Raw genomic sequence first — 25,892 nt, forward strand, 5'->3', positions numbered from 1 at the left:
TATCAATGTGAGAGATCCATTGTTCGTGCCACTCTCTCCAAGTATCTCGTCACACTCACGTGTGGCGGCGATATCCTCAAGCTCAAGAGCAAAGAGGGATCCATGTCAGTCAGCGGGAGCATTTGCGCCACCATACTCTCCAACTCGGAATTACGTTCTTGTAAGCCCAAGATTGTCTTGTCCCTCTATTTACAGTATTTTGAGCTTCGCCGAATAGAAAACAAATCAATAGAGTACCCTTACCCGCTTTATTTCGTTATCTTTAGCGATCGAGGCCTGCTCATGCAAATCTCGAGCATTCGCGAGCAATAAAAGGGTAAAATCTTTTTCCACATCTGACTATCCGCAACTTCAGCATTGCTAAAAGCGAAAAAAAATAGTAGCTTACTAAATCTCCAGTCGAATATCTCTCCAATAGCGTATTCCGGCTCGCTACAAACTCTTCCTTCTCGTTCTTTAGGTCCGTTATCTCCTTCATCAACATAGCAACTTGTCCTTCAAGGTCGAGAATCGTATCTGTCTCATGTGTACGAAGCATTCCCAATTCCTCTTCCTTTTCCTCTTTCATGTGCTCGATAAAACCTTCGAGCTGTATAACCTTTGCTTTCAGCTCCTCTTCTTTTTTCTTCGCATTCGTCGATTCTCGATCAGCAACAGCAATGCGCTCCTCTTTCATCTTAACAACATCTTTCAATCCGTCAATCGTAACATGAAACTCTTTGAGCCTCCTGGCCAAAGTATCTTCTTGGGCTTTTATTTCCGCCAACAATTTCTCATTGGCCAACGACAATGAAGATTTTTGCTCTTGGACAACGGCGTTTTCGAGACGAATTTTCCCCAAAGCCGTCTCATGGCAGACCTGTGCTCGACCGGTCATCACTAAAATCGTTTCACCGGTATTAATACTTACGATTAAACTCGACAGTTTTTCTTGCAAGTCTCTCAATTCCTCTTTCGTCAAACGGAGAGTACTCGCTTGCGCCTCAAATCGATCTTGAGTGCTCTATACGATACGCAACGAAAGCATTTCATCAGCAACAGGAATGTAAAGTCAGTCCTGAGCCCGCGCACCGTAACTTTACCGCTCAGCTGACGTATTCTATCCTTCAAATCAATAGAGGCTGTGAAAGAGGAGAAAGAGAACAGACATGTCTTCTTTATTCTCCAGCTCTCTCATCAAATTAACGATCCTGCCCTCAAGCAAATCCACTTTCCCGACAGCGATAGCTTCCCGAATCGTAGTTTCCTTCAATTCTTGTTGTAATCGACTCGTCGAAGCTTGTTCTTGCGACAACCTATTCCATTTCAAATATGTGAGACCACGATTTGAAAGTGGAGGCGACAGAAGGTACGTTGCCCGAAGCTGATCTCGCATATCTTCGCCCAGAGAAATTTTGGCTTGGAAAGCACTGATTTCTTGATCTCGCTTGTTTACTACCTCTTGAACAGCTGACACTTTGGTTTCATATCTGGGTATAGAAACTTTAAGCGTGTTCAAGGTCCGGATCAAGATATTTGACTCACTGGGTTTGAACCTCCTTCTCTTTTTCGGAAGTCTTCTCTCGGAAACTCGCAAAGTTTGATTCCAACCTAATCAGTGGGTCAGTAATCAGGTACATTATCACTCAACTACTGACTCTTTATGAATAATCCTTAAATTTGACAACCTGATAATAGTCAAAAGGTCGTTCCACTCAAGCCTTCACGAAACTAAGTGGATACTACTTACTCAGCGGCCACTTCGCGTCTTGATTCCAATATATCTTGTATTTGAGTTTTGACGACGAGTGATTCTTTCTCTGCCGAGATCAAGGCATCTTTTGATTCTTCCAGTCGGCTGTATGCCCTAACAACCAAGACCACAAAAAAGAAGTTAAGATATCGCTCATCAATTGATGAAATATATGCCGACTTCTTGCGAGACGAAGTCTCTTCGGCTAATCTCCGTGTGAGATCGAGAACTTCAGCTTGGAGCTGCACTTTTCTGCGCATAAGCGAAGCTTAGTAATGGTGTGTATGTCCATTGGCTTCTGGTACCTACTCTTGTTGCATTGGTCTCAGAACCACCAACTCGGCATCCATTTCTTGATTTCTTTTTGTGATCTCGACTATTCTAAGGTCATTGGGCGCTCAGCTGAGCTAGAATAGTAGCAATAGAGGAACACTCGACTTCGCTTCCAGCTCAGCCGAACGTGCGCTCATCTTCAAATGCTTGTCCTCAAGAACGTAAAGTTTTTCGGCCATCTCTTTCTCTGGTTTGCAGCGAGCGGGTCACGATATAAGCATAAAAAGGAAGAAAACAAAAGCCAATCTCACCCGAAGCGATGGCTGACTCTTGTAGCTCCGCATGCCGAGCGACTCGTTGCAATGTATCCGTCCAAACCTCCCGCTTCTCATCCTCCAGCTCACGCAACCGACCATTGACGTCGGCTAATTGAGCCGAAGTATTATGAAGCTTGTCGCGTAAGAGATCATTCACACGTTGTGCTTTTACATCCCAAAAAAATCAGAGAGCAATGATAAAATAAGAAAAGGAGCGGGCATACAGTCAGTTAATTCCTCTTTGAGCTGCACTATTGTGACCCTAACTTGGCCCAAGAATTGTCGATTCTCTCCATGCTCAGAAACACCTAGTAGGAGGGGTTTTCAGACAGTTTTGATCACATATGATCAAGGTGTCGCGAAAAACACTTACGACCAGCGGTTTCCGCCAAAAATCTTCTCAACTCCGTCAATTCGTGAGCCGTCTTGTCGACCAATTTTCGATACGTGAGCTGGGAATCTCCCAACTCCTGCATACCTCTTTCCAAACCATGAAACCTAATCACCGGAGAACGGTAGAGGGTTAGTGACGGAATAACTTAGGAAGATACACACGAACACTGCTGCAAGGTCCAACACTTTCTTCTTCGTTTCATCAACTTTAGCTCTCATCGCATCCCCTTTACCAGTTTCCAAACGTAACAATACCTTCACATCCTCCACCTCCCGCACCTTTCCATTGAACCTGACTTCATTCGATTCTATCACAGATTTGAGGTTGCTAATTCGGAGAGACGCTTCTTCAAGTTTTAGTTTAGTTTCATTGAGTTCGTCTTTAGTCGCTTGATGATCTTTTGTTATTTGATTTCGAGTATTTTTCAGTGTGATAAGCTGATATCGTAGATTTTCACTTTGTTTCGTCTTTGTCAGTCACACACGGGGGACACAGAAAAGGGGGAAAGTCAATATATGCGCGGGGATAAGGGGCATAACTTACCTGCTCTGCGAGACTTGTGTAGACATCCTTCAGTTCATCGAGAGCAACATCGTCTGAGGTAACGGTAATACTCGCGGGACCCAAAGAGCCTTGATCGGGTCCATCCTCGCCTTCGATATCACCACCACCCCTTTCTTCTCGAAGACCGGAACGTATCTGATTGGGAGTTGCTATGAGCCACCACAATCCCGAAAAATCAAGGATCAAGACAAAGAATACGATTGTCGCGTTAGCTATACCAAGAAAGTGCAAAGACGATAGAAAGACAGCAGACTTGTGTGTTGCGAGGCCCGTAATCTCGAACCAGATATCGGAGCAAGCACACCGGGGCTCAATGATGTGGGCCCATTCAAAAAGTTCACGTAAGGCGATAAACTCGATGCGGTTTCCCCTCGCGTGTTCGAATTCGAAATCGAATTTGCACTTCGAGGTTGGAACGGCCGTAAAACGGGGCGTTTCTGCGGTGTCTTTATATCCGTAGGCGACTCGAACTTGACATGCCTCGAGCTCACATGATCTGCCGCTGTAATACCAGGGACTTCAATATTCTGAGTGAGTGTCGGGCGAGGGTTTGGCGCCCGAGATGGAGAAGACGATGGGTACGAGGCCTCATGAACGATCTTCGTAAAAGGGTTGGAAAACGCTGGGGCTCCAGTGTACAGTGCCAGAGATGGAGGTCCTGCACGACGCTGGGCACGGAATTGAGCCTTCTGTTCACCATCATCGTCGTTCATAGCCAAGATGCGATTATGATGCAAATGGAGAAACGCGTCCAGTTGACGCGGTCAGCGACGCGTGATGCGTGATATGTATCACGTGGGAGCATACACTTACGTGACTACCGTGACAATCCGATCGTCACTTACTAGCGTTGTGATGTTCACATTCTCAGTTGAACGTGTAAACTCAGCTAATTATTTGCTGCACCCGTAATCGTACAAAGAGTATAGTCTAGCAAGTATAGTGTAATATACAATAGTATATAGAAGTCCCAAATTCCAATGTTTGCAACCTACAATCCGAAATACGTCAACCCAAAAGAACCAACCAACACACTTACAAAAATAGTGATCCAAGCGTCCGTGGGAGGTCCTCTCAGACGTCTCGGCGCTCCATTAGTTTTTCCTCCATTCCCCACTCCTTTCAAAGTGGCATTGTCATTTTGTTTAGGGTTATTCAACGAAGGCGCAGGTAAAGGTTCAACAGGCAAGACTTTTTGAGTACCAAGCTGTCCAGAGCCGATCATGACTTGAACCCCAATAGATGGTATGTTGTTTACGACGACGAAGAAGAGTGCTGGACCTGGTGCTATGATGGATGGATTTGGTGGGACTTGTGAAACTCGTAGAAAGCCGGCGCTGTTGTCGTCGGAAGTACTGTAGGTGCTTTCGAGTTCGACGTAACGTTGACCCATGTTCTAGAAGAAAACATGTCAAATCAATAAAGTAAGTGAGGATTGCTCTCTCACCATTGAGTGCGTGGAGAACCCTGGCCGAATGATAACAGCCTTTGTCTTCGCAATGTTGGTAATTTCACCTCCGAGATCGTCCAGAGTAAAAGCAATAGTAAAAGAAGACCCGCCATAAGAAAGTTGACTAGGAATTCCCCGAGGTTGTGGACGCCGATGAGTATAATACGCAGGATAAAAGAACTCCATTCTATATTCCGTTGGGTACTTGAGATCAGCAACGCTATAATCCGCATTTGGATTCGATCCCGCTATCATAACCGCGCCTAGAACGGTGTAAGCTTTTCATTCCGATAGCATATATGCAACAAACTCGCCGTCGGGTAAGAGTAATGCGGAGGAATGGTACATTCGAGGTATTTTCGTCGATGAGAAACCTTGACTCGACCATCTGGTTCCTGGAGCAGCACTCGCATTATAGGCCAACGGTGTAAAGTGAGGATCATCCGCATAAGACATGCCAACCGCCCAAGGATTATACCCGTAACCAGCAGTTCCTTCGAAGTCACCTTAGGAAACTCTTGGCAGAGGACAGTCAACGAGTACCCACCGGTACGCGCTCCGTTGGTGCAAAAGACAGTACCGTCCGGTAGGAGGATAAAATTCGCCATAGACCGTCCCTCAGGCAGTGGATCATCATGCTCATAGTTCGGAGACACATCAGGAGTGATTTTGACACAAGATTGGGAAGCCCGTTGTCCAACAATAACGAACGCCGGATCAGTCCATTGCCAAGTAGAAATATTAGAGCCTCCGCAGAACAGTATAGTAGCAGTCCAGTTATTCGCCGGTGTCAGAGGAAGCATAACAGTGCCAGCACTGGCAGGATATGTTCGAACAGCGTCAGGCATAGCATCCAGAAGAGTCTCTGTCCCATTTTTGTAGTCCAATAGAATAGTCTCCCAATTAGATTGTAAAAGCAGGCGTCCAGAAGGAAGTAGCCAGGTTAGTGGATATAAATTTGTAGGAAGTGTACGTGTGAGATGAGGAGATATGACTGGTTTACCTCTTGTAGGGAAGAACTCATATGTAGGATTGTTTTGCTGTGCATCATTGACATAGCCGCCCCAACGACATCCTCCGATCTAAAGGAGTTCACCTTAGAACATCGAGGACTCGAGCGTAAAACTTACTATGATCATAGTCCCATCTTCCAAGGTCTCTCTGAATACAGGTCAGAAATAAATAGGACCTCACGCTTCGCGAACTTACAGCGTCGGGTACCATCTTTGATCTGCCTGAAAGGAGGAAAGCGTCCAATCACAATGGCCATTGTCACATGGGTCGAGCATTCTAGGAGAAAACAGTGAGGCATTACGAGCGATTGCGCGCTCACATAGCATACCTAACACTATGCATAGTTTTTGAGTTAGAGTAAGTCGCATATGACATCTGAGAACTCACGATTTACGACCGTCAGGATCATCATACGGCCCGCCGCCAATTTGAGTCTCAGCCTGCACACCGCCATACGTGACTGCTTGATTACCGCCCACATTTAGCCATGTTCCATTCCCCAACACATTCCCGCCCTTCATCTTCTGGTGAACTTCAACTGAGTGAATCAATGGCTACGCTACTCACAGCGCAGAATGTGTTCGTGATGGCGTCCATGGCTCTGTGTGTGTTGGAACTCAGAGTATATTCTATTTTTCCATCAGCATCTCTTCACAAGACATACGTAAGGAACCTCACCTTCCGCCCAGGCGGGATGACTTTTTACACGGCTCGGATTATTTTCCACTTTATCGACGATATACACCTTGTCCGTGGTACCCAGAAACATCTTGCATAAAGTATGTGAGGCGATAGGGTGATATTGTCGTATTAAAACTTACCTGCTGTGCGCTGATGAGAGTATTTCCGATGAGTTCGAACTGGCCATCGAGGCCTTTTCTCAGAGGTTGAGTGGGGATATCATACGCGAATGAAACAGCAAGGAAAGACGCGTAGAGAAAAAATGGCATCATGATAGACGGATAGAAATGTTGAATTGTCACAGGTCACGTTCACTCACAAGGAACGAGTAACGAACTCGTTTCCAATAATAGTCAAACCACCGTGCACGATTAAGTTGATACAGCACTTGTTATAACAATAAATAAATAGTGTTGAATAATCGTCAAGTCAATAAGTTCAACGGTAAACTATTCGATTTCAATGATTGGTCAACGTAAATACCAAAGGTCCAAAACGTAGTTTTATTGGATTTTAATTTTATTCATGTATCAGCGGACCTTCACTTGATCTGTTTGATCTCAATAACTTACATGAACGATGTAGTTTGTTTATGGGAACATTGCCTGTTCGGTACAGCAAAACCCGACTCCATTCCCTGCTCCGAATTACCGCCTGGGATCTCTTCGATCTCCCACCGAGCTCAGCAACGGGACTGAGGAGGAATCTGGATATTACCATGCTGAAGAACTCGTTTGCGTAACACAAAAAACACACCAACACTCGCAATTAATTCGTTGGCATACGAATACAATTTGATATAAAAATTTCGCAGAAACTGACCATACTTAACCCATCGCCAACGCGGCTTCCTCTTCATTCCAGTTCATATCACGAAGTGCTTCGCGATAGGCAGATATTTGCGCTTCAGTAGGCTCCTGGTCGCTGCGAAGGGAATGCGCGCGCTGATCGTTTGAACCACCGGACTTTGTTCTCCAGGCAATCACTGACTTCAAGCCGTGCCCAATGAAAAGATATTCCCGATTCCATTCATCGTCAGGGAGGTCCTAGTAACAGGTCAGAGCATAACAGGGCATCGGCTTATTGCGCTTACAAGACTTAGAGGAAATCTAGCTCGTCTGGCAACTCCGTTACCTATCACAAGCTTAAAATATTCTAGTAGTTTGTAGTCCGTGGGGCTGGACGGCTCTGTTCGCACAACTGAAGTGGATGGGTCCTTTATACAAGTCAGTACAAGAAAGAGAATCGAAATTGAGAATAGAATCACCAGTCGGCAGAATATGGCGATGCCAAAAGGGTAGGCAGGCTTCCAATACCTGAAATCAACGTTCGAGAGTTGGGAGAGAAGAACCTCATCCACACCTTCCCATTGAATGTCAAGGATTTCATCAAACAAGCTGTTTTCAAGCAACTCAGTGATTGACTGAGAGAGCCGCAATCCATCATCTTCAGGTGCCCAGGTCAGGCCGGGGAGACTATCATGCTTATGATCCGCATCGATATTCCACCCTGAAAACGCCAAGTAAGGTCAATTTTCAGATTTTTCCGGAATAGAGCTTACCGTCACAAGTGTGAAAGTGAGTGAAATCAACTTCAGACCAGTAAATAAACAACTGTAGAAAGATCACTAGAGCCTTGTACTCTCCAATGACGAATTTTCCAGAGCGGTGAGGATCGATGAGGAAGTCTTGGAATGAGGCATGATAAAATTGGAGTTGGGTTTCAGCAGCATCTCCAGGTTCTGGTACGCTTATAGCAGAGTAAAGTCCACGTGCAGCCTTGTAAAAAGCATGTTGGTCAAGTCGGAGGAAATTGGAGAGTGCCTGCGCTGAGACAAGTCTATGCTGTGGATCAAGTTTATTTCGGTGGCACATAAATGCCAAAAGTTTCCTCGTCGTCTCAAACACCAGGGGGGGTATATCCTGTAGGATTCGAGAATAGAGAAGATCGAGGGCCGCCAGAGGGTTCCTGGACACAACCCCTTGCGATCGATGCAAAAACGATAACAGAGAGTCGAGCTGAGAGATGGGATCAGCCTCCTCTGGATCATCGATGTAATTCAGACACGTCGACGCAAAAATAAAGAGCCCCGACACCACATCAAGAAGCTCTTGAAGTTTGGTCTCCGGAGGCCAGTCTGCGGGTATCATATCATTGTACGTGGCCTTAATCTCGATGAGTCTATCCTTCACGTATCGTTCCACATTCTCCCGGCACTCTGTGTCAATAATCAGCTCCTCACGGCCACATTCCGAAGTTAGGGAGAATGCATTCTTCAGGTGCGCCTCGGGACGACTGAAGATAAGCCAACGCAGTGGGATATCTGGATTCGTGCGGATGGCGTTGGTGATCATTTTAAGAACCTCTCGCTGAGCCTTCTCCCCTGCACACTCGTCAAGACCATCCAGGATAACGATGATTGGCTTTCGAGGACGCTCGCGTTGGAGGGTGGCGAACGGTTCAACAATCAGTTTCCGAAATTGTATGGGTGGAGAGTTTCGTAGGAGGATTTGGTCTTTGGCCAAACGCTGTTCTATGAAGGAATGGTACTCAGGTACACTCCTAGCAAGCTGGTAAACGAGCGTCGGTACAACGGCTTCGAGCTTATCTCGACCAGCGGTGCGGGAGAAAAAGTACGATGCTCCAAAAAGCCCCTCCTCCTCGCAAGAATCAGCAAAGGACTGAGCAACGGCGGATTTCCCGGTACCGGCAGAACCACGGACCCAAAGCATTTTCCAATCATCGTACTCCGTCACAAGCCACCTCATGAGCCTTTCCCTAATCTTCAATCGCGTGTCGGTATGGCACCTTGGTGGCGGATATCGAGCGCTGGAATCCTTCGTGGCATCGAGACATGTATACGGTTCCAATAATTCGAATACTGTCGAGAAAAATCAGTCCTCGGCTTCCATGAGCAATAAGCAATGGCACGCACCTGCTTGCCTGCTTGAAATGACACTATTGATATAATTCATTTTCAATTCATTGATGAACTGACCCCCATTGATAGTAAAGTCATGCGCATTGGAGAAAGAGCCTATGGTTTTGCATTAGCATGTTTCGATAGCGACTTCAAGCGTACTTTTGCCTATATCAATCTGCTGATTAGGACGAATCGATGGAGATGGTGATCGACGACTCAAAAGCCTGAGCCAATTTTTGGTACGGTCAACAATAGAGGGAGCGGGTAGGGTCATCGAGAATCAAACAGCCGTGATAGACGTGGTGAGGTGACAGCCAGAAATGAAGACACGGGCGTTGAAATGTTCTCATGGCAAGCCATCCGATTGTCATTGCCTGTCGTTTCACGGTCACGGGGCTTATTGTGGCAGTTTTGAGGCGGATCTCGCGTCCATGCTTGTCATCATTCAGAATTCCTGCCTAACCCACTCGTTGATACATGTAGATCTCTTGTTATGCCTCCTGGAGATCCAGACAGCAATGAGAGTAGAAGAAGAAAGTAGACTCGGAGGATTTCATAGGAAGCGAGTCACAAGTCATGGTTGTCACAGTCACTCTTCTCTCATTCCCGGCTAGGAGGAAGTAGACCGGAACTTATGCTTACCAGAATCATACAGTCGGACTGTCATATCGCAGTCACTTTGTCTAATTCCAGCTTGATTTACCTGAAAAAAAGAAAGCGCCTAATACAATAATAGACACATACATAACTTATAAGTAAAATCCGTCATCATCACGTAAGTTCCGACTTTTCCTTTCTTCCTCGATATACCCATATAATATCCGTCTGTCCTCCACGATACGCATATCTCCTTTTCAGCTATTCTTTGCCCAGAACTCTCCTCCCCTCGCGTGAGTACGAGCACTCTGGGTGAAACAATGAGGCCATACTAATCTCGAAGGGCTCATATAGCAGAGTCATTAAGTTCGACTAAATCGCACAGGATAGTGGAGAACGCACGATCATGGTTGCTAATTATCTGACGGAGGGCAACATAAGCAAGCGTTTGCAGCATTCATGATAAACGCTGTGATGACATTTGGCATGAGGAGTCCCACGCCGAGTGCCACGTTACAGCGCCCAAATCTTTCTTTCCCTCATAACAATCTCTGGAAGGTCCAATGTCTTTGCGTTTCCCATCTCCATTGTCCCATCGTGATGACGATCGGCAGGAACATCCAGGCGCAAGCAAGTCCCTCGTGTTGGCCCGCACTAGTCTGGTACTTACATTAATACACAGGTTTCTTCTCCAATGCGCGGGATTTCACCGTTAATGGTGGTCAATTCCAGTTGACTCAAACAAACAACTATGTAAACAATGCCGTCTCAGATAGAAGAGCAGGTGCGTTTTTCCTCCCGCTGCTCATCGAGACTCTTCATTCATATAATATGCCCAATAGTTTTCGAAATCCTGAAGCCACACGCATGCCTCGATGCCACCAAGGACTCGAGCGCTCGACATCCCCCACCCAGATGCCACCCTGGCACGCGAGAGAAGATCAGAGAGAGACTCATGCAATGGCTTCTCACTGGGTGTGACGAATGGATGATGCTTTGGGTCCGTGGGTTTGCCGGCACCGGAAAATCTGCCGTCGCCCAGTCTTTTGCTGATTCCTGCGAGGAGGGAAACAAGTTTGGAGGTTCATATTTTTTCTCCCGGACAGCTGGTAGAAACAAAATTGAAACAGTTGTGCCGACCCTCGCATATCAGCTTGCGGGAGCCGTCCCGGAGTACCGGTCCTTCATAGAACATCAGCTCGCCAATAATCCAATCTTGTTACAAAACTCTCCTCCCGTCCAATTTCGAAAACTCATTGTAGAACCCTTTGCCAGTCTCCACCGCGAGCGTCCACAAGAGCCAATCGTCGTCATCTTGGATGGCTTAGACGAGTGCGAAGGAGAGACCGCTCAGCGAGAGATCCTCGAGATGATCACAAACGCTATTCGCACGAACCCCAATCTTCCACTACGCTGGCTCATCTTCAGTCGACCTGAAGCTCACCTGAAGAACGCATTCTCCCGAAACGTGGAATGTGGCCGTGAGGAGCTCATCATCGATGCAGAGTGTCGGGTCAATGTGGAAAGATATGTTGAGGATAGACTTGTCGAAATCAAGGCCACATATAGCGATGTAACACCTGCCAATTGGCCCTCGAAGGAAAAACTTGAAGAGCTTCTTGATGCCGTTGCCGGGCTGTTTGTTCTGGCATCTACATGTATCAGCTATATTGGCGATCCCGAGGAAGCGGACCCCGATTCCCAGCTAGACAGTCTGTTGGCATTCATGCGGCGTTTGAAAAGCGTGGTGTCCAGGAATCCCCTGGCTTCCCTCGACCTTCTGTATTCACGGATTCTTGAGGACATTCCCCATATGGTGTTCAAGACAACCTCGCGCATTCTGGGATATCTGTCACTCCAGAGTAGATTTGAGCCGTTCGGCCCTAATTCAGCTCAAGAACTCTGCAACTTTCTCCGCCTCAGCCAGCGTGATTTTTACAAGGCGTTCCGTGGACTTTACTCCGTCATGCGTATACCAGAACCCGAAGACGTCGCAGAATCTCAAATCCAATTTCATCATGCCTCATTCCAGGATTTTCTTCTCGATCCAAACCGTTCCGGAAAATTTTCTATTGACAGCCATAAGGTGCTGGTAGATGTCCTTAAATCAGGCATCTTCTGGTATTATGATGTTGACGTTACGCATTTCCACACGGATGATGGTAAGCATGACTTGAAAAATCCTTTGTAAAGCTGGTTCTTATGATTTCCAGGGTGGGAGCCCTTCAGCGGCCATGGTCATGGTAGTCTGCCTGGGTTGACCTGGACTTCGGATGCCATTGGAGTATCGCTCTCTATGTCAATCCAGTTCTTTGTTCGATCTGGCTTATTTGATACCTTTGTTGATGTACAGTTGGATCATATGGATGAAAATGTCCTCTCCCAAATATCCAACATTGATTTCAGGTATTGGCGTGCCGGACATCTTTTTGCTATAGCTAGAGTTTGTCGACTTGTGAGCTTGTTCCATTTTTGCATTTCTCTCCAATTCTAATTTGTATTAACACAAGGATCTTTCAACTTCGATTGTACGCACGGAACCGTCTGGCCCCACGGATCAGCGGTTGCTAGAGTACTTAAACCGCGTGATACGGAATGGAGTTTCAAAACCAGCTATATTCCCTCTCCCATCCGTAAGTTCGCTAAAATGCCTTGCTTTTAAAATCTAAACTGCTGCTAGGAGTTACCCGACGGTCGATGGATCAGGGAGTATTTCTTCTTTGGACATGGTGACAAGTCGGTGATTGTCTGGACAACAAAGTCGCCCAGATCTCATCCACTTTCGCTTTCGCTTCGTTGTGATAAGGAACCATCGGATACACAAGTATCTGCATACGAGCAATTGCTTCAAAAGATCAAATGGGATGAAGAGAAAGCCAAGTCGGAGATGATATGATCGGATAAGGAGAGGTTGATGACGTTACGTTGCAAAGTCGCATCGTCGAGTTTCGAGCGAGTTTCTCTTTCTTGCTGCCCTTCTATCGCTTTATTTGTATATCGATTCATGCTTTCATAGTAGCCTCCACTTGGACATATATCGACCTGATGTGTGACGCAATGTTATGACATGTGTCTGCCACTGGTTATTATTACAACAAGCGCCGTGACGGTACTACGTCCTTGTGAGAATGCTAATAACATACAGTCTTTATCCCTCACCACTCTAGCGTTGGACACGGACACTGGAAATCCATGCATCTCCCCTTTACTTTTGGTCATATAAAGAGGCGGCTTCTGGACCAACAGTCTGCATCTCCATTGACCCATCGTGATGACGACCGTCCGAAACGTCCGGATGCAAGTGAGTCCCATGTGCTAACCCATACTCATGTTCGACTTACGTTATGTCATAGGTTTTTTCTCCCATGCGCGGCATTTCGTCGTCAATGGTGGTCAATTCCAGTTGACTCAAACAAATAACTATGTAAACATCTCAGATGGAAGAGCGGGCGCGTGTTTCTTCCTATTGCTCTTCTAGACTCCCCATTCATATATGTTCAACAGTTTTCGAAATCCTGAAGCCATACACATGCCTCGATGCCACCAAGGACTCGAGCGCTCGACACCCCCCACCACGATGCCACCCTGGCACGCGAGAAAAGCTCAGAGAGAGACTCATGCAAAAGTTTTTGAATGAGTCTGATGAATGGAAGATGCTTTGGATCCGTGGGTTTGCCGGCACCGGGAAATCTGCCGTCGCCCAATCCTTTGCTGACTCCTGCGAGGAAGAAAATAAGCTAGGAGGGTCATACTTTTTCTCCCGGACTGCTGGCAGAAACAAAGTGGAAACAGTCGTGCCAACACTCGCATACCAGCTTGCAGGAGCCGTCCCAGAATACCGGTTCCTCATAGAACATCAGCTGGTTAATAACCCCATCTTATTACAAAACTCTACACCAGTGCAATTCCGAAAACTCATTGTAGAGCCGTTTACTGTTCTCCATCGCGAGCATTCACGAGAGCCAATTGCCATCATCTTGGATGGTCTAGACGAGTGTGAAGGAGAGACCGCTCAGCGAGAGATCCTTGAAGTGATCACCAACGCTATTCGCACAAACCCCGATCTTCCGCTACGTTGGCTCATCTTTAGTCGCCGCGAGGCGCATCTCAAGAATGCATTCTCCCAAACATCAGGTAAACGGAAGATGGAAACAGATGCTAAATGTACTATAAATTATTGTAAATTGTGCTAATCGTTGAAGATCATGCACAATCAGTAGCCGGGCCGGTAAGGCTAACCTAGCCAAAGTAAGCCAATATTTCTCTCCCTTCGATACTATGAAGTTGAATCATGCGGATGAAAGGTTCATCTCCCACGTCTCCACCATTTATTTCAGATATTGGCGCGCCACATATGTTTTTCACTTAAGGTAGAGTTTATCTACTTGTCACCTTGTTTACAGTATTGTATTTTTCCACTCCCGACCTATATTAAAACTCTATTATAACACAGAACCATCCAACCAGGTGGATCACCAGCTGCTTAAATATTTTCCACTGTCTGGATAAAAGAAGCAATTACAAATCAACTTTAGTCAGACATTCAAAAACGTAAGCCCGTAACTCTGATATGTGGCATGTACTTTGAGGTTCTTCTAGAAATAACCTGGTGGCCAATAGATTAGAGACTCGGGATATTTATTTTTCAGACATATTGGTGGCAAACTGATGATTGTTTGGTTAACAGAGTCACTCAGTACCGGTCAGTTTTGGCATTGAGTGTGCCGGTGACAGTGATAAGGAATAAGGATCCTCTGACTCAAAGTACAAATTTCCGAGTGTCTTTAAGGCATCAAATTGAAAGCCAAATATAAGAGATGACGTGATTAGATTAGGAAAGGTCGGGAGCATTACCAGGTCGATCTCGGAGCCGTATTGCGAAATGTTTTCGTTTCGTACCCGAGTTTCTCCTTTTCACTGTCCTTTTATCAAGTCACAGATTGAAGGCCACGCTTAGCTTTCGATCGCAATAGTACACTCTACCTCAAGGTGTTGCGGGGACTCGGATTCGCTTACGACTTTGGCGAATCGACTGAGAGAATGAGCAGAATACGGGACGAATTCCGACGAAACTTGCTATTTAGAGGAGGTAGGGGAACTAGTCCCCCCGATACCGTCAACCCTCATCTATTCAGACTGAGTCTTGCTTCTCATAGCAGCGCCCGATACGCAGAGAGAACATTGTGCATTTCTCAAACGTGCATTTCTAGATATTTCCGGAGAACTATAATTAGTCTATGATCATGACGCAGTGTGGCTATGCAAATACTTACTCCCAACTCTCGCCCTCCAGCGCGTCTTATAACTCCCGTTTGACCATGCGCCAGTTTATTGACAAATTGACTCATTTAAAGCCTTGTACATCACCACAAGCATCACAGATCCCACCACCTCCATCATCCTTCACCGATGAACAAGACATATTCCGATACCGAAAGCAACGTGGTGTTAATCTCGGTCAGACAACAAACTCGCTCATAATATGGATTTACTCATTATCTTTCAGGCTCATGGTTCGTCCTCGAGCGATGGATTACGGACGCACCATTTCGTAGTGCCGTCCAACCCGCTCAAAGCGATTTAGACGTCGCGCGGGGAAAGGATGCAAAGTCGATTTTGGAAAACCACTGGAATACCTGGATCACTGAAGCTGATTGGGTATGGTTGAAGGACCACGGGTTCAATGCAGTTCGAATTCCTGTGTGTGTTTTCACTTCTTGTGATGTTTCGAATGAAGTTCAATGACAAACATAACCTTTGATCAGATTGGTTATTACCATTTGGCTGGGCTAGATCCTTCTCTGCTGGATGGTACAGATTTCCATGGACTGGCGGGCGTATTTGAGCATGCGTGGTCCAAGATCAAGGAAGCTTTTGAGCTAGCCTACAAGTATCGTATCGGGATTCTCCTCGGTAGGCTGGTATCCGCATCCAAATCTCTTGTAACACTCACTGTTTCACTTGTTAGATCTTCACGCTGCCCCTGGGAAACAAAATGCCGATTCTCATTCCGGTACCTCAAAGTCTCCTCCAACGTTGTTTTCGTCAAAACACAATCTCCGGCACACTACACACATTCTCAGTACACTCCTCATCCATCTCAACACATACCTTCACAGCACTCACTCACCACCTCTTCCCAACTTGATTGGAATAGAACTTTTGAATGAACCTCACCCTTCATCCGACAAGATTCTACAAACGTGGTATCTGAACACTATCCACCAACTCCGGTCTATCGATTCAAGGGTTCCGATTTACTTGGGTGAATGTTGGCGATTGGATTCATATTCGAATTGGCTTGTTCATAACGACAGACATATGGAAGGAGGATTGACAGTTCTAGACCATCATCTTTATCGATGTTTCACTTCTGAAGATATACACACGCCCGCTTTATCTCTTTCTCAAGCCATTGATCCAGCAACCAATGGTTCGACCCACCAACATTTTTCGTCTATATCTCAAAAACTCTCCAATTCTGGGGGATCGGGATTAGTTGTAGGTGAATGGTCGGGCGCACTTAATCCTGGTTCTCTTTCTGGTTCTACGACGAATGGGTTTAACGAAACCAAATCATATGTCGATGCTCAACTTCGGTTATATGAAAGTCAAGCTTGTGCGGGGTGGTTCTTTTGGACATATAAGAAAGGACATCCGGGGGATTCGGGATGGAGTTTGAGGGATGCTGTCAAGAAGGGTACGTTTCCCCATTATGTGGGTATTCAATCATCCTCAGGGAGGAGGATGGATGGTAATGAGGCAGCGGTGGTGGATGCTAAGCTGAAAACGAAGGCGATCGCTCTAGGTCAGTTAACATTTGTTCAGCATCGAATTTTGATGTTAACTGTCATACTTACTAGAAAACCACACATCATACTGGTCCCAATTTCGTGGTTCATACAACCATTCTCAATTCGACGAGGGATATTCAGAGGGATGGGACACGGCTTTTCATTTCTTTAATTCTTCTTTCCATAAGAATTTTGACGAAGGCCCGAAGCATTCCGTTAATGAACCGGGATTTGGTTCCGCCTGGGCGAAGAAACACTGTTCTGCCGAAGATCGTAGTAAAAAGTCATATTGGGAATACGACCATGGTTTCAGACAAGGTATTGATGGTGCTCGAGGGTTTTTGATTGATCATTTGAAGTAGGTAGTTATTAAATACCATAGCAGTATATATACAATCTACTGCTTATTTGAAGGCGGACAGTTTTCCTGTGAAGCGCATAGAGAAGGCACCTGCCTCGATTGAGTGAAATATGAATCTGAAGCATCGGGATAGAAAAAAGTCTCTACAAGGGATTTCTGCGATTTGTCGTTGGATATCGGTGAAGGTCTAAGACCAGAAGGCCAGAGAAACGGACGGAGGAAGCCATCAGAAAGGTTTTCCGAGGTATCAGCGGATTCTATCGGACCCGGACCGGAGTCTCGCTCTCTTATATATAAACTAAAAGAAACTCGAGTAATCTGTCAATTATATACTAAAAAAGCTTGTAATAATAACATAGGAACTTGGTAAACTAAACGATGTTACAGTAGGTAATAGTATTAAAAGAGGATAAGGTGTCGGAACAAGGAAATGCAATTGGAGAGCAAGCGAGAAAAGAAAAGGTAAGTCATATCTATACTAAAAGTAAGCAACAAATGTACAACAGGGAGCAATGCGGGTCGTTATTAAAAGAACAAATGGCTAGTCATTAAAAGAACAGATGCTAGTGGTCATATTCGAGAAAAGATCGTCATCATATGGAGTCGTTGAGAGAGAGAAATGGATTGCATGGAATGTTAGTTTGCATATGCCTAGAGAACATAAAGAAAGTGGGGTCCGTCATTGAGATGCACAGGCGGTACTTGAGTTGAAAGGAAATGAAATGAAAAGAGAGAACGAAGGAGCGATAGGAAAAAGAAGAAGAAAAAACACACGAGCCAGCCACGTGTAATAGAGTTTTTGCACAATTTCGACGACGAAGTGTGGGCCTAAAGATGGCACTTTGAAAGATGGTTCTGTTGGATTAGAAAAGAGAGAAGAGATCGTCCACTATCCGTCACCGACGACGGAGTCCACGTAAAGCCTTGGCGACTTCTGCCATATCTTTGACATTCCATTCACCACTCCATTCTTTTTCTTTCCTCTTCCCGTATTCAACCACTTCAATCGAAGTGGTCGTAGGATTTCCTATATCATCGGACCTTGGGGAGGGTATATCACAAGAACGGTTCCTTCGCGGTGTGTGACATATATCATCATCTTGTTCAATGATGATGTTATTGAGAGGGAAGGAACCCAGAGTCAGACTGCGTGGACGATGTTTACGATGTTTCGAGTTAGGTGAGTGAATGACCGTGGCAATGGAAGAAGTGGATATTGAAGTGGAGATGCATGTGGAAGAAGACAACGTGGATGTGGGATCAGAGGTGGGTACGGGAGAAGAGCATTCTTCGACGGTTTTGGTAATCCTAAAGACAATGGGAGATTCGACCGGTAGATCGCTGAATTCACCGGATTCATTCCGAGGACGTTGCTGATGCTGTCCAGTGAGGGGTTGCGAAGTCGCAGTATTACTCCCTTTCCTCAACGAGGTTGACCTCTGGGGCGGCTGGGAAATCGCCGACGAAGCAGCGCCACCAAAAACCAGTTCTGGAGGTATGTTCTCACCCAAGGTGCGAACCAACTTCGCCATCTTTTTCCTTCTATCAATTTCTGTCAAGTCGCCCTTCCTCCTCACATTACCGGTATTGGAAGTGATGCTGGATTTTCGCGGCATTGATGCGAACGGTGGTAAAGGACTTGACAGAGGTGAGACGACGGGAGCAGATACAGGTTTAGACCGCATGCGGTATAGAATGGGTTGAGAAAGAGGTTTCAGAGAAGTGATGAAAGATGGATTGGTCTTCAGTTTCGTCGGAGAATGGTGAAGTCCCGATGTTTTTCCGGGAAATTGAACAGTAATGGGCATTGACGAACATTTATGGTGTTGATAGCCATCGCGTAGATCCTGTTTGGGAGAAGGAACCCACACAGGGCTGTCACTCGCATCAGACGACAGACTCGTCTTTGATGAGGATGCAAATTGAGCGTGGTTGTAGAAAACCTTGCCCTGTCGTCGATCAGCCCGCACACTAGGTGACCGGGTGGTATCCATTCCTTGTTCTAGAACAAGAGGAGTAGTACCAAGAAGAGCGCTGACTTTTTGAGTTGATTTCAAAAGTCTTTGCCGTTGGAGAGGTTCGAGAGTGTTGGTCGTGGGAGGAAGACAGTGGTCGATGGCAGCCATGATCAGAAGAACTACACCTGAGCGTCCGAGCACTCCGTGAGCTAGAGTAAAGAGAAAGCAAGGGCAGGAGCAGTGTCACTAGCGGGGCAGCATGGCATTATAAAGTACTTTGAAGGGCTGAGTCCAAAAATGGAACAATTAGCGGGTTGTGATAACCGGTTGCCACGCTGCATCGCCTTGCTTCTTCCGCGCCCGCTGATTGTCAGATTCCGTGCTTGGTCTGGAACCTGCCTCACATCCTCCGACGGACCAACAAAATATCAACTGAACATACCCCCCACACACACATCCCACCAGCCTGTGCGGTGCCGGCTTCGATGGTACCCATACCGCTCGTTTTCAGTTTCGGACCTAGGTAACTGCTGACATGGCGAGTAACCCACCTGCCAGTGTCGAGCGCTTTACAAGTCACGTCAAATATATGTAACTTACTTACCCATGAAACACGTTTGCATGTCCATCCCGTCACCGACGTATGTTGCGCTGTATGTAAGCGCCGAGCATATCGCCTCGTGTTCGCTTCTTAGACTTTCTGGTCACAATGCTGTTGAAATGGCTATGAGTTTATTTACAAAAATACAAAGGAGGGAGAACAAGGCGGGGCATGTTGTGAGCTTCTAATAATATAATAATCACTGAGGGCGTGGTGAGCAGTCCGGTGGCAACGTAACAGGCATTGTTAGCCAAGTGTGTCGGCGTCCCTGGGAAGATTGATTTATGAAACTAGTCGTATACGATGTAGACCTTTGTAGACTAAGGATCGGTAATTTATCACAAACGATTTACAACGCTGCTCCGGTTCCTGCCGAACTCAACCGCTGCTTGACTTGGCTTAATTACATACCACAAGTTGCCGTCCGTTTTGTTGTAACGTACAGGTTTCACTGCATACTGCCGGACACCGGATTTGATCCCAAGTGTACTTGAAGCTCAACCAACAAACACTTGATAGTCAACATCGTTCCGACCTACATATTCATGTGCCAACAAGCCTCCGAACACATGAAACCCAGGATACGCCAATTCAACATGTTACCAGTCTATTTATAACACGGTTGTGAACATGACTTGGCCCCATTTGTCCTCGCCTTCATTTCGACCTGCGACAAGCAGCGTGTCTCGCGGTACACCCTTTCCTCCTGTAGTGGATACGATGGCAATGCGAGACATAAGTCCTGATGAGTTATTTAAACGAGATCCGCCACCCTTCGGTCGTCCTATGCTGGATTATTTTCCTCTTGATCCGGAGTATATCAATCTTAATCACGGTGAGTTTATCTGACTCACAAAAGCCCCAAGTGATTAGAATCTACCTAACTTTTTTCATCGTAGGATCATATGGCTTGGCACCGTACATCGTACACAAAGCCGCTCAAGATCTCTCTTTCAAGCTCGAGGCTAATCCAGACCGATTTCTACGACTCGAATGTTTGGATTATCTAAATGATGTTCGTCAACGATTAGCGAATCTCGTGAAAGTTGATCGGGACGAAATCGTGTTGGTTCCGAATACTTCCGTGGGTGTAAACACGATTTTGAGGAATTTTGAGTGGGAGAAGGATGATGTTATTATCTGCTGTGAGTTTTACGATCTTCTTCTCTTGTAATATTTGTTGAAAAAGATACCTCTGGCAGTCAACACGACTTATAATTCCGTCTATCAAACCGCTTGTAACCTCGGCGACATTCCTCCCTACCCAACAGTTTCGGAAATCAAACTCGGATTCCCAACTACACCTCACCAGATCATAACTCAATTTCGCGATCACATCAAAACCCTCGCTCTCCAACGAAAAGATACCTCGAAAAAGTCCACGAAATCGCCTAAATGTGTAGCCATCATCGACAGTATCGGGTCCAATCCGGGGGTTTATCTCCCATGGAAAGAAATGGTCAAGATATGTAAAGAAGAAGGAATTTGGAGTGTTGTGGATGCCGCTCATTCGATCGGCCAAGAACAGGATATTGATTTGAGGAGCGTTGAGCCTGATTTTTGGGTTTCTGTATGTGCCATCTCTTTAAACACATTTTTCGTTTATTGATTCTTGATGGCTGAAGAATTGTCATAAATGGCTACACTGCAAGAAATCTGTTGCCATGTTGTATATTCCGGAAAGGCAGGCTCTTCTATTAAATTGCACTATCATTATTCCAATAATTTTATCTTCCTGCAGGAATCGAGATATAATCAAAACTTCACTACCGACATCTCATGCCTATCGCCCAGTCAAAGATCGCTCTCTACGAGACTTCTTGGCCCAGTTTGAATGTGCGTGAAGGAACCAATCTTTCAGCCATTAACAGCAATTGCTGAGAAAAGAATCCTTTGGGTGGGTTTATGCTTTTAGGGAACGGTACTATCGATTTCATACCTTACCTCACCGTCGGAACTGGTGCGCAATATCTCTTTGTCCAACAAACATAAATTTCATTGACGATTTACCTTTAGCTTTGGACTTCCGAGCCTGGATTGGTGGCGAAGCCAAGATATTTGAGTATTGTCATAACTTAGCTATTGAAGGTGGGAAACGTATGGCTGAGATTTTAGGGACGAGAGTTATGGATCCGAACGGCGAGTTTACACTTAACATGGTAAATATACATCACTCGCACGCGTGTACTCTCCCCTGTGATTGTTGTTGATTTATGATGTTTCATAGGTCAACGTGGAATTACCATTGCCAGGTCGTATACTTTGGTCTTCGCAAGTGAAGACAATGTTGGACGAAAAGATGTTGAACCAAAGAAACGCATACTCGGCTCATTTTTATCATAACGGAAAGTGGTGGACTAGGTGTAGTGCACAGATTTATAACGAGGTATGTCTATAACGTTTTAATTAACTTTCTTCTTTTTCAACTTTTTGTTCTCGTTACGTAGGTGGAGGACTTTGAAAAGTTAGCGAAGATCTGGATTGAAGTTTGTGATGAGGTTACGCGAGAGGTTGATGGGGGAAATGGGAAACCGTGAACCAGTGGTGAATATCCGAATGTAATCTGGAAACGAAAAATGATATCCAAATCAAAAGTGTCTATCCACCCAATGATTTCTGAATCATGGACCATCGTGTTCGACCTCAAGCATCGTGCAGTGTCAGTGGCTACATTGACCAATGATCGCGATTTAATCAAGTGGGAAAGACCTACACTGGTACTCAACACGCAATCTTAGAGCCCATTCTTGCGACTTACACACTCAAAAAAAGTTTTTGGGCATGACGGACGATTTTGGGACTCAAATGCGCAAGCGTGGGATGAAGTACACACATGGTGTGTGCGGAGTTTCCAGGTTGAGCGGCATCGTCGCTCCTGCGCCACATTGAATAAAGTTGACTTGGGCCGCTCGATACAATCTCAGCAGTTCAGTTTCCCGTTTACGGAACTAGTCGAGCACTCATGCCTCGATGAGAGGCCAGATGGCGGTCAAAAATGTGATATCGAGAAGTGGACTGAAATGTCAGGCTTGGAGCATAGTTATAATTATTATAAGGCTCTCCTCAATGACACGATCTATTAATAGTTCGTTTCGTTGTACCCAATCGTAACAATGGGCAGCGAGGAATTTCTCGTGATGCAGCCTTGACATGAACTAGACTCCGATTGAATCCCCGTAAAAAGCTTTTGTACAATAGGTTTCGAAATAATCAATGGACCAGGTACGGACCGGTGATCAATTTCAATATATAATAATTCACGACCCAAAAAGCGCAAACGATCGCAGCCTGGTCGAACCAAAGTTGACCAACTTCATGTTCAAGTGAATGAAAATGGTGATCCCGACCTTCACCAGACTGCCAGTGCGTTGACTTACCTCCGTCAATGCTCGCACCACGGATTCAAGTGAAGAAAAGTCCAGCGTGTCTTATCCAAGCGCGTAGAATTCGAGGTCGTACTATAAATCATGGATAAAATTTCCTTCGACTCGTTAAGGTCTTCGAGTCTCCTGCAGAGCTGTCACCAGTTGGCCCGCGAACCACAAAGGCTAAACGTCTAATCCTCCGACTTCAATTGAATTATGCCCCGCTATCACAGCTCTATTCACCGCCCCGTCTTCCCTTCCCAAGTCTCATCTTATTCATCACTCTCTGGTGCACTTACGCCACCACCGTCTCAGTTTATCTCTTCCCGCCGGCAGCGCGTCCCACAATCCGCCAGCAAGATATCTACCGGTCCCATTTGTGGTCCTATTGATTTTGACTATATTGGCCAAGCCGGTCAGGGGGTGTCTATGGCTGATTTCAGCGTTCGATCACAAAATGCTATCAGTCAGATGGTTGCCGGTGCAAACGAACAAATATTAGCCGGAACTGGCGTAGTCATGATCAAGCTACGCATCATGGTGAGTGTTCAAGTTCTATCTATATCCCAAACTAGAAATCGCAAGCTAATTTATGATTTCTATAGTGGACTGGATACGAGTACCTGAATTTTACTCAAAGTATGCCTGCGAGCCCGGAAATTTCAAGAGGTCAGCTCGGCGCAAGGGTTGCTCTGCAATTCTGGTTGTTTGTAGAGGTGAGACGGTGTTGCTTTCCGGTCCAGGTGACTACGGAGCTAATCTCACTATAGCTGGCACAAAAATCATCTTCAACCAACCCCAAGTGGGAGATCAATCGAACGACGATCCCATTCGAGAAGATCTTCCTTGTCGCTTTGCATAACATTGGGAATGACATCTGGCAAGCCGACGTGGCCGTAGATCTGTAATTTCCATTTATAGCAAGCATAGAATTAACCTATTAAGCATACTAATCTTCCTGCAATGTACATTATTGACAATCTTCCACGCGGAAATACTTATGATTTGTGTACAGCTAATTATTTAATTTTTCACCTTTTATTAACTACCTCCACCCCTCCAATTCAAAGGAAAAAGAATATAACACAACTATCGTCTTACAACTTTGACGTTTATAAACTAGAATATACATTCCAGTTGAGATTTGCTTGTGTTCACCAATCGTAGGCAACCCCCAATCGAGTGCTGGATACTTACATTGATCACCGATCAGATCATCGACCGTTGATGGTCATCTGCTTGACGTAAACGACAGGCACCCTGTTGTGATATCACAACATCACGGCGCCTCGAGGCTTTCTCGACAAGACTGAAACACAATTGTCCGGTTAATGACTTTCGTCGCCCCTGTTGGCGGCCCGAAAAATGCGGGTGGGTCCTTATTTTTGCAAGTACATCCGTGACGGACTCCTCGCAACAGAAAGAACCGTTGCCCTGGACAGCCGAGCTTCCAGAAGTGAATGTCGCCCCGAAGCGATATCCACACAGGATCTATTATCCCATACTAGCGTTGGTGAGCGATATGAATTCCGTTTATCACAAATGAAGACATCGGACATATCACCCCAGTATCACATCACTGATTGCTGAACCGAAATCGATTAACTCTTCAACCTTTCGACCGATCATCCCGCGTATCCAAATTCAGACACACGCGTGGTTCAATGTGATGTGATAAACACAAAGTGACGAGGTATACTTAACGCACTCAACGCCCTCGCCTAAGATCACATCCGTCACCATCACACCTCTAATCACACTTGCTCCTGATCACATTCTGTCGTTATACCCGCTTCAGCTGATTCCATGTTTATCAGGTACTACCCACAACTCACAGAATACCTCGATGTGAAGAACGACATAACGTTGCCCATAAGCTCGAAGCTGGTATATATCACGATGATTATCGTGCTTCATTCACCAGATATCTTCGGTCGAGCCCTGCCTGGTGACGACGCAAAAACCACTGTACTACTATCACACAAGCTTCACCCAAATCCCAAAAACTTGAAGTTTCTATTCAATGTCTTCTCGATATCACAATTCCATCCATGCTCCGGTTTTTCCCTCTCAACTTTCGACGTATTCCGCACTTTCTGGAGCTCTCGCAGCATCGCAGTTCACTTCTCCTCGTCGAAAACGCGTTCCACAGACATTATGCAAAACGAACACTGGGCCTATGTGCTCACCGGTAACATTCGATTATCTCGGACATACCGGTCAAGGCGTTTCTTTAGCGGATTTCAGTACAAGATCGCAAAACGCACTTGCACAAATGATCACCGGTGCAAATGATCAAACTTTGGTGAAATTGAGTGTAAAGTCGATGAAACTTCATGTCATGGTAAAGCAATGAATTTTTGTTCCCCTTCGGGCATTGAATTAATCTCTCGGCCTTTTTTAGTGGACAGGGTACGAGCATATGGGAGCGAGATACAATGTACCAGTGACTACAACAATGACTCGTGGTCAGCTGGGTGCAGCTATCGCTATGCAGTTATGGTCTTTCGTCGACGTTCGTCCATTTAATTCTCGCATTCCAAACTTATAAATCTAACACATTTATCAGGCTGCCAGTAAAACAACGTCTACTAATACACAATGGGTAATCCATCCCAAGGGATTCGATAAAATACTACTTGTGGCTCTATATCACGTCGGTGATGATGTATGGCAGGCAGATATTGCCATAGATTTTTGACCGTTTCATCTTCCTCGCCGAGATTCTCGATTCCTCCCTCCCAACGCCTTCTGGCCTTTGGGATTTTTGTATGATGTTATCTTTGCTTTCATGCTTTCATAGTTCCTGCATAGGGTCGATTTGTACTTGTACCTTATTTGTATAAAAGTCGTATCGGGGATTTATAC

The 25,892-nt window shown here is 45.6% G+C and overlaps 8 protein-coding genes across 8 annotated transcripts; 5 read left to right on the forward strand and 3 right to left on the reverse strand.

Moving 5' to 3' along the window:
- Nucleotides 1-4,374: 4,374 nt before the first annotated feature.
- Nucleotides 4,375-6,694, reverse strand: AGABI2DRAFT_185747 (hypothetical protein; the record flags this gene model as incomplete). Its single annotated transcript, XM_006461502.1, has 11 exons — nt 4,375-4,399; nt 4,441-4,676; nt 4,728-4,993; nt 5,045-5,224; nt 5,278-5,812; nt 5,861-5,891; nt 5,940-6,020; nt 6,132-6,259; nt 6,312-6,373; nt 6,423-6,513; nt 6,566-6,694. The coding sequence occupies 11 exons, from the start codon at nt 6,692-6,694 to the stop codon at nt 4,375-4,377; spliced, it is 1,764 nt and encodes a 587-aa protein (XP_006461565.1).
- Nucleotides 6,695-7,960: 1,266 nt separating this feature from the next.
- Nucleotides 7,961-9,193, reverse strand: AGABI2DRAFT_136529 (hypothetical protein; the record flags this gene model as incomplete). The annotated part of the gene is made up of 2 exons (XM_006461503.1): nt 7,961-8,958; nt 9,040-9,193. The coding sequence occupies 2 exons, from the start codon at nt 9,191-9,193 to the stop codon at nt 7,961-7,963; spliced, it is 1,152 nt and encodes a 383-aa protein (XP_006461566.1).
- A 1,315-nt stretch (nt 9,194-10,508) lies between these two features.
- Nucleotides 10,509-13,020, forward strand: AGABI2DRAFT_178670 (hypothetical protein; the record flags this gene model as incomplete). The annotated part of the gene is made up of 6 exons (XM_006461504.1): nt 10,509-10,602; nt 10,628-10,729; nt 10,788-12,107; nt 12,159-12,400; nt 12,456-12,578; nt 12,626-13,020. 6 exons carry the CDS (start codon nt 10,509-10,511, stop codon nt 12,839-12,841), a joined length of 2,097 nt encoding a protein of 698 aa, XP_006461567.1. The 3' UTR covers nt 12,842-13,020.
- A 2,220-nt stretch (nt 13,021-15,240) lies between these two features.
- AGABI2DRAFT_205367 (hypothetical protein) lies at nt 15,241-17,155 on the forward strand. The gene is made up of 5 exons (XM_006461505.1): nt 15,241-15,402; nt 15,452-15,645; nt 15,711-15,858; nt 15,914-16,753; nt 16,809-17,155. The coding sequence occupies exons 1-5, from the start codon at nt 15,264-15,266 to the stop codon at nt 17,099-17,101; spliced, it is 1,614 nt and encodes a 537-aa protein (XP_006461568.1). The 5' UTR covers nt 15,241-15,263; the 3' UTR covers nt 17,102-17,155.
- Nucleotides 17,156-17,770: 615 nt separating this feature from the next.
- AGABI2DRAFT_178672 (hypothetical protein) lies at nt 17,771-19,292 on the reverse strand. The gene has a single exon (XM_006461506.1). It carries the CDS (start codon nt 19,224-19,226, stop codon nt 17,997-17,999), a length of 1,230 nt encoding a protein of 409 aa, XP_006461569.1. The 5' UTR covers nt 19,227-19,292; the 3' UTR covers nt 17,771-17,996.
- A 1,055-nt stretch (nt 19,293-20,347) lies between these two features.
- AGABI2DRAFT_178673 (hypothetical protein) lies at nt 20,348-22,264 on the forward strand. Its single transcript, XM_006461507.1, has 9 exons — nt 20,348-20,494; nt 20,559-20,804; nt 20,862-21,229; nt 21,285-21,343; nt 21,401-21,495; nt 21,575-21,619; nt 21,676-21,818; nt 21,887-22,045; nt 22,107-22,264. The coding sequence occupies exons 1-9, from the start codon at nt 20,380-20,382 to the stop codon at nt 22,194-22,196; spliced, it is 1,320 nt and encodes a 439-aa protein (XP_006461570.1). The 5' UTR covers nt 20,348-20,379; the 3' UTR covers nt 22,197-22,264.
- Nucleotides 22,265-23,240: 976 nt separating this feature from the next.
- Nucleotides 23,241-23,932, forward strand: AGABI2DRAFT_118446 (hypothetical protein; the record flags this gene model as incomplete). The annotated part of the gene is made up of 3 exons (XM_006461508.1): nt 23,241-23,564; nt 23,630-23,740; nt 23,795-23,932. 3 exons carry the CDS (start codon nt 23,241-23,243, stop codon nt 23,930-23,932), a joined length of 573 nt encoding a protein of 190 aa, XP_006461571.1.
- A 1,029-nt stretch (nt 23,933-24,961) lies between these two features.
- AGABI2DRAFT_205372 (hypothetical protein) lies at nt 24,962-25,843 on the forward strand. Its single transcript, XM_006461509.1, has 3 exons — nt 24,962-25,368; nt 25,429-25,539; nt 25,594-25,843. Exons 1-3 carry the CDS (start codon nt 25,048-25,050, stop codon nt 25,723-25,725), a joined length of 564 nt encoding a protein of 187 aa, XP_006461572.1. The 5' UTR covers nt 24,962-25,047; the 3' UTR covers nt 25,726-25,843.
- Nucleotides 25,844-25,892: the final 49 nt, after the last annotated feature.

The sequence above is a fragment of the Agaricus bisporus genome, assembly GCF_000300575.1.
Source record: "Agaricus bisporus var. bisporus H97 unplaced genomic scaffold AGABI2scaffold_6, whole genome shotgun sequence".
NCBI lineage: Eukaryota > Fungi > Basidiomycota > Agaricomycetes > Agaricales > Agaricaceae > Agaricus > Agaricus bisporus.

Coding starts and splice junctions, on each gene's coding strand:
- AGABI2DRAFT_205367 (XM_006461505.1), top strand. CDS start 15,264: ATGCGCCAGTTTATTGACAAATTGACTCATTTAAAGCCTTGTACATCA. Junction 15,859..15,913: donor TCGTATCGGGATTCTCCTCG/GTAGGCTGGTAT, acceptor TTCACTTGTTAG/ATCTTCACGCTGCCCCTGGG. Junction 16,754..16,808: donor AACGAAGGCGATCGCTCTAG/GTCAGTTAACAT, acceptor CATACTTACTAG/AAAACCACACATCATACTGG.
- AGABI2DRAFT_178672 (XM_006461506.1), bottom strand. CDS start 19,226: ATGGCTGCCATCGACCACTGTCTTCCTCCCACGACCAACACTCTCGAA.
- AGABI2DRAFT_178673 (XM_006461507.1), top strand. CDS start 20,380: ATGGCAATGCGAGACATAAGTCCTGATGAGTTATTTAAACGAGATCCG. Junction 21,344..21,400: donor ATGTTGTATATTCCGGAAAG/GCAGGCTCTTCT, acceptor ATCTTCCTGCAG/GAATCGAGATATAATCAAAA. Junction 21,620..21,675: donor TTACCTCACCGTCGGAACTG/GTGCGCAATATC, acceptor ATTTACCTTTAG/CTTTGGACTTCCGAGCCTGG.
- AGABI2DRAFT_205372 (XM_006461509.1), top strand. CDS start 25,048: ATGTCTTCTCGATATCACAATTCCATCCATGCTCCGGTTTTTCCCTCT. Junction 25,369..25,428: donor CGATGAAACTTCATGTCATG/GTAAAGCAATGA, acceptor GGCCTTTTTTAG/TGGACAGGGTACGAGCATAT. Junction 25,540..25,593: donor AGTTATGGTCTTTCGTCGAC/GTTCGTCCATTT, acceptor CACATTTATCAG/GCTGCCAGTAAAACAACGTC.